The 14,898-nt window shown below is 44.0% G+C and overlaps 1 protein-coding gene across 1 annotated transcript; it reads left to right on the top strand.

Moving 5' to 3' along the window:
- The first annotated feature begins 5,314 nt into the window (after positions 1-5,314).
- Tyms (thymidylate synthetase) lies at positions 5,315-14,561 on the top strand. The gene is made up of 7 exons (XM_028762225.1): positions 5,315-5,506; positions 6,744-6,817; positions 9,821-9,995; positions 11,166-11,267; positions 11,981-12,156; positions 13,266-13,337; positions 14,151-14,561. The coding sequence occupies exons 1-7, from the start codon at positions 5,317-5,319 to the stop codon at positions 14,286-14,288; spliced, it is 927 nt and encodes a 308-aa protein (XP_028618058.1). The 5' UTR covers positions 5,315-5,316; the 3' UTR covers positions 14,289-14,561.
- The last annotated feature ends 337 nt before the right edge of the window (positions 14,562-14,898 follow it).

The raw sequence follows: 14,898 nt of genomic DNA on the forward strand, positions 1-14,898 counted from the left end.
CATATTGCCCTACCTTATGTTAATTGTGTTCTTACACTGTCCTTCAGCCATCTGGTTTTCCCTGGTGTTGGCTGGTTGATCCTGATGCCAGCAGGACTCCTTAAGAAGGCAGAGAGGGTGGTTGGCTCTACAATGTAGGTTAGGGTACCACAAGCAACTTACCTCTCCTGGTTGTGGCTCCAGGGGACCCAACTGGGAAGGGACTGGTGGGGCAGTGTTCCTGTCTGGTTCTTGAGCCTCCCATGGACCTCCACAGGGAAGCAGGACACTCTTGGGGTCCTGCAAGGCTTCTTGAAATGGAAGGGCAAGCCCAGAGCTAGACAATGAAGGCATGTGTGCAACTCACCTCTGCTGGCTATGCCCTAAGCCTAAATATCTCTTGATGATCAATAATACTAAATGTCTAAAAACTAAGATTCAAAATTTAAAAGAAAATTCTGTAACAGCAAATCAACAGGTGTCAAATATTCATTCTGGATTGCTACTATTGTAATTATTATTCATACACCAGTGATCAAATAACATATATTACAAATTACTACAATTATGAACTGAATGTTCTTTGTGGCACTAGGGTGACCTGAACCAGCAGGTTATTCTTGAGTGACAGGTCTTGAGAGAGAGGACTAGATCAGATGATAAGGAAATAGATATGTTTGGGATTAGGAGGTCTTGCATATGTCTTATGCCAAGCATGTTGTGTACAGCATAGTATGTACTACTTCTAGGGGATAAATGAGATGAAGTCAGCAGGGAGCTTATCAGTCAGTGTTGCACATGGAGCCCACAGAGTATCTCAAGAACATTCTAGACCAAGCACTCAGCAGCATTGTGACTGATACCTGTTGCTTCTAAGGGTGAGAAGAATTTGGTTCTTAGGATCTGGAGCTGAAGCTTCCCAAGTTTCTGGCCCAGGCCAATACCAGTTCTGCCAAGCATGTTCTGGTTTCAGAGAAGGATGTTCCTTCTCTATATACCAGGGCTACAGGGAAAGCCTCGAGTTGGTCCAGCCCTCAACATTAGGGAATGAACCTAGCTTCTGTTATGCGTCACATCCTGTCCCAACTGAAAAAAAAAAACTTGCTTGAGAACAAACTAAGAAAACACTTCTAATCATTGTCTCTGCTGGAAAATCAGTTCCATGGAGATCAGATCCTTGTTATCTTGCTCCTAGTTAACACAAGCAAGGCATTGCGATAGAACTGTTTATTAAATGAATTAATAGATGTTTGTTTGAGGATCGTGTGTTCTGGCTAACATGTATTCATCAGCCAGCTTGAAAGGACCCTTTCCATCAAAACAAGGTCCTCAAAGAAGGCCACAGTAAATAATTTTCCATGAGTGGGAAACCCCATTCTTAGGTTTTGGTTTACCCTAATTAGCTGGTCTTGGGTAGAAAAATATCAGATTCAACATAAAGAAAATTAGCTCAAAAGTAGTATGCAACTGGATGGTCTGGGATCTTTTCTGGTAGGATTCTGCTGATGGCTAAAAAGGTATGTGGGTTCTTTTCGGCTGGTGCAGAGCTGGAGGGAATACATACATTTGGCTGGCTTCCTGAAGGCATGCCAGCACTCTGCATTATGTTGGACAATCACACTCAGCCCCATCCGAAACACCAGAGAAAGTCCCCTTTAGAAGTCCTGCAGCTCCCTGACACCCAGAACCTCAGCTCACTCAGGCAATCATCTCTGTACACCTAAGAGTATTCTCAAATGAGTCCTAGCCATTTACTCAGATTTCTGAGCTCAGATTTCTTACAGTGCTCCTGTGTCTTCCCAAACAACCGCCAGAATTCTAACAGCAGGACATACAGAAGGACTCGGCAGATAGTATTCCAAATATATCACCTCGACATGGCGTGTATTTTAAGCTGAAGGAAGTGAGGAGATTGCTTTCATCATGTCCTACCTTTCTCCCACAAAGCAGTCTATACAAAAATTCTTGGACCTACTTTTCCTGAAAATAGGCTATCCCAGAAGGCCATACCCTTTAAAGAGCCAACACAAATCTGAAAAAAAAAATGGGTGTTGCCAAATCGCACCCCCTTCCCTGACTATCATGAGAACAGACTCTTGTTTTTTGTTTTTGTTTGTTTGTTTTTGGTTTTTTCGAGACAGGGTTTCTCTGGGTTTCTCTGTATAGCCCTGGCTGTCCTGGAACTCACTTTGTAGACCAGGCTGGCCTTGAACTCAGAAATACGCCTGCCTCTGCCTCCCAAGTACTGGGATTAAAGGCGTGCGCCACCACCGCCCAGTAAGAGCAGACTCTTATTCTCAACTATTCTCTATATAACTGTCCCCTCCAGCCCTTTAAAACGTTAAGAATAAAGTGAGGCTTTGTTCTGGAAACTTCAGTTCACACGTGGGACTTTGGGTCTTCATTTCTGAAGTCTTCTGTGTTATGTAAACATATCGATAAACTTATTCTATTAACCTGTTCTTTTACTCACCATTAGCCATGATCTTGTGATAGGCAAGGAAAAAAGATATTACTTTCTTTCTCCTTCATGAAGGAGGATCTAACTTCCCAAAGGAAAATCTGATAACTTGGAAGAACTGCCATTACACTAGTCAGAGTTAGGGTGGAAAAGCAGTGAAGTGAAGAGTCTAGGTTGATCTTGGAAAAGCCAGACTAATATCAAACAAAATAGACCTTCAACTTACTGCTACCCTGTAACTCAATGCACTTTAGCTTAGTATGGCTTCAGTGAGCACACACACAATTATACAGCAAGAATGCTTGTGAAATATTTCCTGTAATACCTCTAACTAAACCGAAATGACCAACTATTTTTACAAATTTCTTTTGACATTTGGATTGTTTTATGAAACATAATCACATGAAAATAGTCAACATTATCTTAGCTGACTAAATAATCAGGAATAAGTACAGATAAAAGATGATTATCTAATCTCTTATAGAACCTGTTCCACCATAAAATTTTTATTTACATTAAAAATTATTTTATATATATGGGTGTTTTGCTTGCATGTATTGTCTGCATATTGTGTGTGTGTAGTGCCTGCAGAGGCCAGAAAGTGGCAGACAGATCTCTTGGAACTGGAGTTACACAGAGGGTTGTGAGCTGCCATGTCGGTGCTGGGAATGGAACCAGTGTTCTCAACTGCTGAGCCCTCTCTCCAGACCAATAACATAAATATTTTGAGGCTGAATTTTAACATGAAGACAAGAGCATCTTACTGTGTTAGCTTCTTTTCGCTTTGACACAGTACCTGTGGCCATCAACTTACCTGTGTTTACTTTTGGCTGAAGGTTTCAGAACATGGTTGTTTGTTTTAGTTGCATTCTTGTCTGTGAGGAACAACACCTCATTCTATCACACACAGCACATTACCATGATTTCCCCTTTGTGAAGTTAGACCCTGCTTACCTCAGCTGGAAGCAAAGAGAAATAGGAAACAGCCAGGATCCCCAATGACACCTTCAAGAATGATACCTCTGGTCACTAGATGCCTCTTACTAAAGGTTGTACCACTTTCCAATAATACCACAGGCTTGCCAGCAAGCCTTTTAACACATGAGTCTTTTAGGAGATACTTACCCAACTCATACCATATGCAAAAATGACAAATGTAAGATACAGAGAAAAAACCCTATCAAATATAGACTTGGGCTGGGTTTATTGCTCAGTGATGGTGTGAACATGTGAGAAGTTTGGGGTTTAATCTCAGGGAAAGAAAAAAAGTTGATAGTGTTTAGAATGTTTCAGTAGAGCCAAAATCCTATTCTTTATATCCCTAGACATAACCAAAATTAAAAAGCTTGTTGGGCACCTACAATGTATTAAATACAATGGTAGCTTCAGATCTCTTGTTGCATGTACAAGACATGTATTAATTAGCACATTTTAAATTCATCAAATGGTTCTATCATCAATGGTTAAATTGAAAAATGTGGCATTAAATTTTGAAATTTTGAGCTGAGTGGCAGAGATGGCTTAGCTGGTAAAGGGCTTGCCACCAAGCCGGATGTCCTGAGTCATCTCCCTCCCTACCCCCACCTGCAATGTGTAGGCAGAAATCTACAAGGGACACACATTTTAAAGAATGCTTTAAAGACCATCATCAATGTTAACATTGTACATCTTCCACTCGTTCCAGCTGATAGTCTTCAACAAGGCTGGGAAAATAGTCATGAAAATGCAAATCTGCCATTACTCTGTCCTTCTATCGAAGGAACAGAACTCAAATTGTTGGGGATAAGCAAAAATATTCAAAGTTTTCAGACTCCATTTAATCATAAGGAGAGACTAAATTCAAGGTCCCAGGCCCTAGGGGAGCTGGGGACTTCCCAATGGCTGAACAGCTGTTGTAAGGAAAGTTGTCTTGGGTCCTGACGTCTCAGGCACAACTTCACTATCTTGCTAGGCCCAGGGACCAACTCCTATCCTAATTGATGGAAACTCCCTTGTTCGAGCCCTTATGTCAAAACATGATTGGACAATGCTACAGCCCACCCAGCTTCTCCTCTCTTTATGGTCTTATTCTTTAAATATGCTGTACAATGCCTCTTCATGGTCGTAGTTCACCTCTGAGTCTGTCCTGCCGCCCTGATTACAATTTTTGTCATCTGAATTAACCTGGTGTTTGAATTATGTTATACTTATGTCGGATTTAAGAAGACCCCACAACAAAATAAGTGTTAGGGATTTTAAATTTTTGCCGGGCAGTGGTGGCACATGCCTTTAATCCTAGCACTTGGGAGGCAGAGGCAGGCGGATTTCTGAGTTCGAGGCCAGCCTGGTCTACAGAGTGAGTTCCAGGACTGCCAGGGCTACACAGAGAAACCCTGTCTCGGAAAAAAAATTTTTTTTTTCGAGAACAAGAAATCAACCCCTTTCCTGGCTTGGAAAATGAGATTCCTTAGGGTCATGTATCAAAAGGCAGGAAGAGTGACTCAAAAGGCAGGCTCTGGTATGTTCTAGCATAAGCCAAAGGTTCTTTTTGAGATAGGGTCTCAAGTACCCAGGTTGGCCTTGAAGCGAAGAACTGCCTTAAACTCCAGATCCTTTAGCCTCAATCTCCCAAGAGCTGGAATTACTGGCGTGCGTCCCCATACCCTGATCCTAGAGAGTCTTAATGCCAAAATAGGGTAAATGGAGATTTGAGAAAGCCGGCAGCTGTTTACCTTGCAAGCGCTAACGGACCACTTCAGCCACGTGGGAGCAGGGTCTGCCAATCCCGGCGGCCAGAAGCTTCCCGGCAGGAAGGGGCGGGCTCGTGTTGGAGAAAAAGAGAGCTCGGAAGGTCCGGGTTTTGGCGCGGGACTCCACTGCCGCCACACGGCTCCGCTATGCTGGTCGTGGGCTCCGAGCTGCAGTCCGGCTGCGCTCAGCCGCTGGGCGCCGAAGCCCCGCAGCATGGCGAACTCCAGTACCTGAGGCAGGTGGAGCACATCATGCGCTGCGGCTTCAAGAAGGAGGACCGCACGGGCACTGGCACCCTGTCGGTGTTCGGCATGCAGGCACGCTACAGCCTGAGAGGTAGCCGGGGCTGGACGGGACTAGCGGGATGGACTGATGTCCGGCTGGCTGGGCGAGCGGGGACGCGGGGCGGGCGGCCATGGCTAGTCCTAACCCGGGCTCTGAGGTTCTAGGAGTCCTAAACTCCGCGTGCCCGCCCCAGGGCCGCTAGGTGACAGCTACTTCCAGTAAACCGGGTCCTAAAGGTCCTCCTTTGACCTTAATCCCTGTTAAACCATTCCTCCCGAATCCAGTTTCAACCAGTTGCGCGGCCCGGAGGGAGGGAGCGGAAAGAAACCTATCCGGGCTTGTCCAAACCTTGCCCAGAGGTCCTGGCTTTGCTCCTCCTCTTCCTCCCTTTATCTCCTGTTCCCCTTTGCTACCGGTTTAAAAATTGGAGCGAAAACGGCTTGGGCGGTGCTACGGCTGCGCGGTAAAAGCGGGGAGAACCCAGCCCCGAGGCGGGAACTGTGGGGTTACCTCCAACGGCCTTGACTTTAAGGATGTTTAGGAGGAAAGGAAGGAATCAAGCACAGGGCGGGGAAAGGGCACAGGACCTCCTAGGTGTTGGCTGGGGATGGGGGCTAATGGTGGTATTTAGGATGAATGAAGAGCAACCTGACGCTGGCGTGGAGAGTAGCTTTGAGTGGAGATATGCCCACTCTTAGGGAATTCACTTAATTTCAAACATCTTCTGACTACACCCCTAACCTGAGCATTTTCACTTCGCCCGTGGGTTGCTTGACCTGCCCCACCTCTTTCCCTCTTAAGCTGCATACACTTGTGCATTTCCTTTGGGTACCTGTGAAGTGGAGGTCACAAAGTTCCCTGGTGGCCATCCCGAGGAGTAAACAATTCTGTCTCCATACACTAGGTCAGTTTGCTTTCCAAATATCTGTAAACTGTTCAGTTTTTACATGAGTGATATCACCCCTCTGCGCATGGCATAGTGGACTTGGGTATGGGGAGGGCTTTAGGCTGGGTCTGAGGCCACATTTTGTGTGCTGTCATTACAGCCCAGTGACAGCATTCACAGTGGCTGATTGGCAGGTGGGGACTTTTCTCTTTGCCGTGTGGGTATCCCCTGGAGAACTGTGGTGTCTCCCACTTGTCCCATAGCTGGGCATCTCTCTCTTCCTGCGGCTTCTCTGGGGTTTTGGATCCCAGGCGCTTTCCCTCCACAGAGTAAGCAGGATGGTGGCTTGCTTTTTTTTTTTTTTTTTACCATGTTCTGACCGTATGATATACTGTTTTTCAGATGAATTTCCTCTGCTCACGACCAAGCGAGTGTTCTGGAAGGGTGTTTTGGAGGAGTTGCTGTGGTTTATCAAGGTAAGGGTAGTACCGCATTGGAAGCTGTCAGTCTTCACGGCACCAGGCTTAGGAGTCAAGCTTGCATCTCTTAGCCATTCTCCTTCTCTGGTTCATCTTCCAGCTCTGTGTTCTCTCCCTCACCTATCCTGCTCCCCTCACTCACTAACCTGAAAACACTGGGATATTCCTGCCCAGGCCTCTGGCACTTGCCGTTCCCAGTACCTACTACCTCTTCCTTCCATGTGGAGTCTGATTCTCTCCCTTCCTTCCAGCCTCACGCAGACAGCCTTGACCCAGTCAAGATAGATTCCTCTTCCTTCTCACTTTTTTGTCTCTCTTTGTAGGGAAACATCATCAGCTGGCCTCTAAATCAGCTTTTCCTGATTTTTCTGGATGGGAGATAAATAAATACAGTGTCCTGTGAGTTTCCCAAAGTTAGAGAATCTATTTCTCCTATTTGCCATTGTATTCCTAGGTCCAGAATATAGCCACATGGTATGTACTCAGCATGTATTGATTACTGGATCAATAGATACCAAAGAGTCAAGTATATTATATTGATGATATTGGAGGGATGTGATGACAACCCCAAGTTCCTCCTCTATCCTTGTCCAGAACAAGTGAGATTCTGTCTAGTGCTGGTTGAGAGTACTCAGGAGACAAGCTGAGTTCTGGGCCATAGTACACGTCTTTCTTTAGAATCCTTGGGGTGATGGCTCAGTAGGTAGAGAGGGTTTGTTGAACAAGCATGAAACCTGAGTTCAGTCCCTTGCAGTCACATAAAAATTCTGTGTGTGGGACTGGAGAGATGGCTCAGCAGTTAAGAGCATTTGAGCTCTTACGGGGCATCTGTAGCTGTAGTTCCCATATCATCTGCCCTCCTCGGGCCCTGCGTGTACATGGTGTTCAGACACACATGCAGGCAAAGCAGTCTTATACATAAAATTAAAAAGAAATGCTGGGTGTGATTGCATGTATCTGTAACCTCAGTGCTACAATGGGAGGGTGGACATGAGAGGACCTTTGGTGCTTTGCTGGCTACTAGTCCGGCCTAAACAAGCTCCAGGGTTAGTCAGAGACCCTGTTTCAAGGGAAAGGTAGGAAGTGAGAGAGCAGTGTCCTCTGGTATCTACGGGCTCAGGTACACACATGTGCATATACACCACACTTACACACAAAATAAGTAAAGTCTAGAGCACTCTATGATTTACATGATCTTGGGGCTACCAGACCCTAGATTGCTACCCATTTTAGAACGGGTTGACAGTGTATTCAGTCTTAGTTCTATGTAGGAACTGATGCAAGGTAAATCTTCAGAAATTCTAGAACATCCATAAAATAGCTTGAACCCCACCCAAATAGATGGGAAAGGGGGGCTTTTACAGCACCCTGTAAAAGATTGATAAGTTAGCCAGGCAGTGGTGGTGCACACCTTTAGCCCCAGCACTTGGGCCAGCCTGGTCTACAGAGTGAGTTCCAGGACAGCCAGGGCTACACAGAGAAACCCTGTCTTGAAAAACAAAAACCAAAAAGGTTGAGAAGTATGAAAAAGTTAGAAGAAGAAACTTAATAGAAAGAGGGGCTGGAAATCTGGCTCAACGGTTTCAGAGGACCCAGGTTCGGTTCCCAGTCCCCACAGGAAGACAACCAACCATCTATAACTAGTTCCAGGGGATCAGTGCTCTCTTACTGTCTCTGTAGGTACTATATGCACTTGTATAGATATCCATGCAGGCAAGAAAAGCAAATAACGAAACAAAAGAAAGAAAAGTCGGTTATCTGTATTGCACTTTGTCACCTGTGTGAAGACGGAATGTAAGCCATGTCGTAGTGAGTGTCTACTAAGCATGTGACGCGTGCTTAATTCTGCTAACGTGTTCTTCAATAAGGTGAGGCTAAAGCAGTCACAGGAGGACTTATAGAAGGATCAGGCACAGGCCTAAGTGTATGTGTCACCATAGCCTTGTTGATAGATGTTATAGGTACATGATTCCTAGGGGCGGGGCGAGATCTCTCCATACTTGGCTGCAAGATCAGAGGATGGGTTAGGATATCATGGGGCCAAAGATAAGATAAATATAATATTTTGTAAATGTCCATGGGGTAGACACAGTTTTATGAGGTCACACGGATGAGTGGCATAGAATTGAAACTTAGTTCAGTGTGACTGAAGCATTTTCCAGAAAAGCTAACTACTGATTTGTCACTACAGATTCTTTAGCCATATGGGACATAAACAGACTGTACATGAAATATTATTAAACAAGTCCAGTTGGGGTATTATGTGTAGACCCAGAACATGTTTGATTTAGCAATTCCAAACTGTTGGTTGAGGTAGGAATATATTAGGAACTTGGAGGTTTTAGAAAAATTAAAACCAGGCAGTGATGGTGTACACCTTTGATTCCCAGCACTCAGGAAGCAGAGGCAGGCAGATCTCTTGAGTTTGAGGCTAGCCTGGTCTGCAGAGTGAGTTCTAGGATATCCAGGGGTACACCTGGAATCTTCTCACCTGAATCCATATCTAGGATATCTCAGGGGGAAAAAAAGAAAAGAAAAATTAAAAGGGAAGGCTGGGGATATGATTCAGTGGATAAAAGCACTTGCTATATAAATCTGACAGAGTTTGGATCCCTGGAATTCTCATAAAAAGACCTATTTGGTAGTTCCATCTAATCCCAGAACTTCTCTGGGAGAGATGGGTGATGGAGATAAGGAAATCTACTGGAAATTCATAGGCTAGCTGGCCTGGGTGGGTGGTACAGCAGCAACAGGAACAAGAGAGATACCCTACCTCAAGGTGAAGGCAAGAACTACATGCTTACAACTACATGTATACATTTAGACACAAAGATTTTTTAAAGTTGAAGGGAATAGAAGAAATACCTTTAGGGAATTTCTTAATAAGGGAGTCTGGCCAGGACCAGCCTGCTTAAAGATAGGCTGTCCATGGACAATGTGCCTTGAAGTTGAGCGGCTCAGAACCCCCTTTTATGCCTGTTCTACTCTCATTTTTTCTAGGGATCCACAAATGCTAAAGAATTGTCTTCCAAGGGAGTGAGGATTTGGGATGCCAATGGATCCCGAGACTTTTTGGACAGCTTGGGATTCTCTGCCCGACAGGAAGGGGACCTGGGCCCAGTTTATGGTTTCCAGTGGAGGCATTTTGGAGCTGAATACAAAGATATGGATTCAGGTGAGGAGAGAACAGTGCCTCAGGTTTCCTGAGTGTTCTTCCTCAAAAATCCATTGTAGAGTATGGGGGATAAGTTCATATCATGGGAGCTGACAAGTAACTGACCTTGTGAGAAGCTATGCTGGGTTATGGTGGAGAAGCTACAACTAAATCGCATACAATTTGAGTATATTCTTGGTGGCTAACATTTATTTGTTGGGCATGATTGAATGCTTAAAATTTTCTGAACCTTGTCATTGGCAAATAGTGGTAGGTTTGGTTTGTAAGGGTTTAGGATAGTTCATCTGGGACTGGGTGCAGGAATTGCCTTTGATGATCATTTCTCTGCAGGGCCGAAGCACGAGCAAATTTGTAGGCAGTATAGTGTCTCTGTGCAGCGCCTGACTTATCCTTTTCTTCCTACTCTGTGGGAACAGAGGGTGAAGAAAAAAAAAAAAAACTCATTTTATGACAGCATCTTCCTCTCTCTTGGTACTGCCTGAGTGTCACAGAGACCTGCCTTCAGAAGCCTTTGTCATTTCTCCCTAGGACAGGTTCCAAAGTTAATGTCTCACTAGAGAGTGTGTGTTTGTGTGTGTGTTTGCACATGCATGTGCACGGGTTTTCACCCTAAACCCATAGTTTAGAAAGCTGTGGTAAAATCTCAGTGCTGGTGGTCCTGGTGTCTGCGTCTTGATGACAGTCTTCAGAACTCCGAGGTGACACAGTATTCGGTGATAAGATGAGAAGTGTGTGTTTCTTCTTATGAAGTCACTCAAGGGAGCTTCACTCTGATGACTTTCTAACCCTAATCACCTTTTAAAGGCTGCATAGTTTGATTAAATTTCTACCTAAAAGTGAAAATTACATTTCAACTCATGAACTCTTGGGTGACACATTTAAACCTTATTCCAATAGTACCTATAAACAGGAACAGTGGAGGAAGTGACAGACAGACTAAATATTTGAAAGACTTCTGCAGAAAAGAACTTAAGCTCCTTAAGACAGACATGGGATCGGAAAGGACCCTGAACGTAACCCAGCAAGATCTGAGAAATACCCAGGATGTGCTGTGTATCTTAGGACCATGGGTCAGGGAGAGGCACTGAGTGAATGCTGTCAGTGTCATCATAGGAGAGGCTGTGTCTGATGTGACTTAAGTGTGCATGTATTCTCCTGACAATTCCACAGATTACTCAGGGCAAGGAGTAGATCAGCTGCAAAAGGTGATTGACACCATCAGAACCAACCCTGATGACAGAAGAATCATCATGTGTGCCTGGAACCCGAAAGGTAGGCAGCACCCCAGTCATTTTCCTTTGGATGAACTGGCGAGTTGGTGGAAGGGAAGCGAGGTGGCCTGAGGTGCTCTGTGCGGCCGGAACTACCTCTGATCCTGTGGTTGTGTGCCCTTGAGCAACTCACACTTTGCTTTAATTTTCATCTTCTTCATGTTTTGGGGTTAGGCTCATGTGACCCCCCCCTTATGCTTTTATATTACAGGAGCATTAGATTGCCTGTTAAAAACACCTGTGACTTTAACTTTTTTAATTTGGAGCAGATGAAGTGTCAAGTGTTAACGCTTAACTAGATTATTAAACTAAACTCTACAAAGGTATAGTGAGTACCCAGTAAAGGACATTTGGATTTATAATAACTTATTAACAAAAAGATAGACCGCAGATGCTGGTTTCCTACGGCCTTTGCAAATGAGATCATTTTCCTTTTATTTGGTGCCATCAACAGCGGCTCAGATCCTTCATTTTAGCTCAGATGGAAGAGCATTGCTTCAGCGTAAATGTATGCTTGCAGATAGCTAATGGGCAAGCCCCCAGGACCTCTGCTGCAGGGTTGGGAAAATGGTCTGACTTTGACAGAATGAGAAGGTAGGAGTTGTGAGTGTCTGTAACCTGCTGGCCTTTTTCATGGTTGACTTGTTTGCTCTTTTACCTTTTTCATAGCTGTGTTCTCTAAAACCCTTCCTTGTTTCTCCATTGACTCCTCAGATCTTCCCCTGATGGCACTGCCTCCTTGCCATGCCCTCTGTCAATTCTATGTGGTGAATGGAGAACTGTCTTGCCAACTTTACCAGAGGTCAGGAGATATGGGACTGGGTGTGCCCTTCAACATTGCCAGCTATGCTCTGCTCACCTACATGATTGCACATATCACGGGCCTGAAGGTGAGCTTCTTTCAGAAGGCATACTTATATAGCCAATATAATACACTCAACTCACAGTCTGATTAGTATTAGAATTTTATATAACCCTCCTTGGAGCTTTCTGGCCCCTTGTTGCCTCTGTGTGTGTGTGTGGCGGGGGAGCGGTCGTTTTTGAGACATGGTCTTATTCTATAATCCTCATTAGCCCTAACCTACTGTCTCAGTGCTGGCACACAGTCCAAGAATGAAGTCCTAAGAATTCTGAGTGCTTATAATAAGAGTCTTGTGACCTTAGTTTCTTCAAAACACAGAATTATTCTTGGATGTGTTTTCGTGCTCCCCTCAGGTGCAGCAGACAGGAGAGTTTACTTTGGCTGTTCTTTATATACCTCTGTGGAAAAACATGGTTTTGCCATATGCAGCTTGTCTTTGATTATACACTTTACTCAGGTGACTCTTCTTAACCCTCAGAATATAAACTGTCTAATGCTCTGAATAGAGCTGGCTATTGCAGGAGACTTTAGTCCACCTCAGTTTTAGGCCCTTCCTGCTCTTCTAGGTTCACAATGTCAGCTAGAGCGGTAAACATCTCAGCCTTCCAAGTGCTGAGATTACATGTGTGAGCCATCACGTACAATGTTAAAAACTTCTGTAAATTAACTTTTCTCAAAAAACACACTGATAAGATTACTGTTTTGGCAAGCTTTGAAGTCTTTGTGTATTATGTTTTATTGTGTATGTGGGGGCCCAGATATTCCAGTGTATGTGTGTAGAGGTCAGAGGACAGTTTACATGAGTCCTCTTCCTCCATGTGGGTCCCAGGTTGTCAGGCTTGGTGACATGCCTTTACTCACTGAGCCATCTCACCTTCCTTAATCTGTTTTAAAATGATGTGTTTTTATAAGGGCTTAGCTATTACGAGCACCGACTGCTCTTCTAGGGGTCCTGAGTTCAATTCCCAGCAACCACATGGTGGCTCACAACCATCTGTAATGGGATCCGATGCCCTCTTCTGGTGTGTCTGAGGACAGCTACAGTGTACTCACATACATAAAGTAAATAACTTTTTTTTTTTTTTTAAAGAATTTAAACTAAAATATTAACTTGTGTTTTCTGTGAAACATTTTTAGCCAGGTGACTTTGTCCATACTTTGGGAGATGCGCATATTTACCTGAATCATATAGAGCCGCTGAAAATTCAGGTAAGAAGTACACCTGTTAGATCTCTTTTTTGAGCTTGTGCCTTCTCTTGACAACAGACAGTAGGGCATCCTTTGCATCACAGTCGCTCTGGCTGATGCTGTCTTCAGGGAAGTGCTCCAACTGTAGGGCTTTTAATAATGGGAGTGAGCAGGGGTGAGGCCATAATCAGCCTTAGCAACCGTAAGCACTGAAAATGGCAAGGTATTACGTACCAGTACCAGAGAGAAGAGCCCAGAGATACGGCATTTTAACTCATAATTTTACGTGAAGTATAAATGTTTGACTTCAGTTTTATGCTTTAGTCCACTAAGTAGTTAGGTCTGACCCTTAAAAAGTCTGTCTATTCAAATTCCTATAACAGAGTAGCCAACAAATGAATTGAGATGGCAGTTAAGAGGGAGTGTCTTGTGTTTTATGAACCTTGAGGAAAAAAAACAGACTGGCAAGGGTAAACAGCTGTGTCCCAAAGTTAGTATATTTATCAGGAGTTATCTGGTGGCTTCATCATATAATCACAGCTAGGTAAGAGACACATTCCAAGTTCAAGGCTTGTGTGGGCTACAGAATGGGTTCAAAATAAGCTTAGATAACTGACCAAGACCCTGTTTCAGAATAAGAAGCTGAGCTACAGCTGAATTGTAGATTACCTGTGTAGATCTCATGAGGCTCGAGGTGTATTCCCTAATGTTTCGGAAAGAAAAGACAGTACAATATTACATGCCTATAAAATTGTACCTTGTGATAAAATACTGTGTCGGTTTCATGGGGGACGCCGGACTGCATGTAAAATAATGCCACGATTTTGTTTTTAGCTACAGCGAGAACCAAGACCTTTTCCAAAGCTCAGAATCCTTCGAAAAGTTGAGACGATTGACGACTTCAGAGTTGAAGACTTTCAGATCGAAGGGTATAATCCACATCCAGCCATTAAAATGGAAATGGCTGTTTAGAGTGCTTTCAGGGATGCTGTGACTGTCACCAGTCTTCAAGCTTTGAGCCTGATGACCAGGGTAGTTTTCTAAAGGAAAATGAACTAGGTCAAAAACTGACAAGCACTCTATCTGTAACAGTCATCGTCTAAAGTGTCGCTGACATTGAGAAACTATCCTTCCTTTAGTATTTACTGAAGGTGCATATGAAGCATTTATATATATATATCGATATTATTTCTCGAAATATGTTACACTGTTCATTTATAAACATTTTATATGCTCTAGTAATAATTGTTTTTGCATTTGTCTGTTTTCTTAAGGATTTTTAGTTTTTGTGTGAGCATATAGGTCAGAGAGAGCTCCGTTTGAGGGTAGGCTTAGTAACGGGCTCAGTTTCTGCCTAGGACAGACTGATTGGAAAACCCTGAGCCTTCAGTAGCTTATTGTGACAGTCTTCTGTATCTCAGGCTGGCCTCAAACACTCGGTAGCTGAGGGTGAATTTGTTCCTCATGCTCCTGACTCTCCCTGTTATCTGCTGGAATAGGAATGTACTATCTCTTCCTACTGGCTACAAAGCAAGATACAATCTAGCCATATCAGCCCAGGCTTATAAAAAAAAAAAAAAAA

The sequence above is a fragment of the Grammomys surdaster genome, unplaced genomic scaffold, assembly GCF_004785775.1.
Source record: "Grammomys surdaster isolate TR1022 unplaced genomic scaffold, NIH_TR_1.0 132, whole genome shotgun sequence".
NCBI lineage: Eukaryota > Metazoa > Chordata > Mammalia > Rodentia > Muridae > Grammomys > Grammomys surdaster.

What these genes read in the sequence shown, in the direction of transcription:
- Tyms (XM_028762225.1), top strand. Translation starts at nt 5,317, where the DNA reads ATGCTGGTCGTGGGCTCCGAGCTGCAGTCCGGCTGCGCTCAGCCGCTG. An exon ending in AGTTGCTGTGGTTTATCAAG is followed by an intron (nt 6,818 to 9,820) that starts GTAAGGGTAGTA and finishes CATTTTTTCTAG; the next exon opens with GGATCCACAAATGCTAAAGA. An exon ending in TAGAGCCGCTGAAAATTCAG is followed by an intron (nt 13,338 to 14,150) that starts GTAAGAAGTACA and finishes TTTTGTTTTTAG; the next exon opens with CTACAGCGAGAACCAAGACC.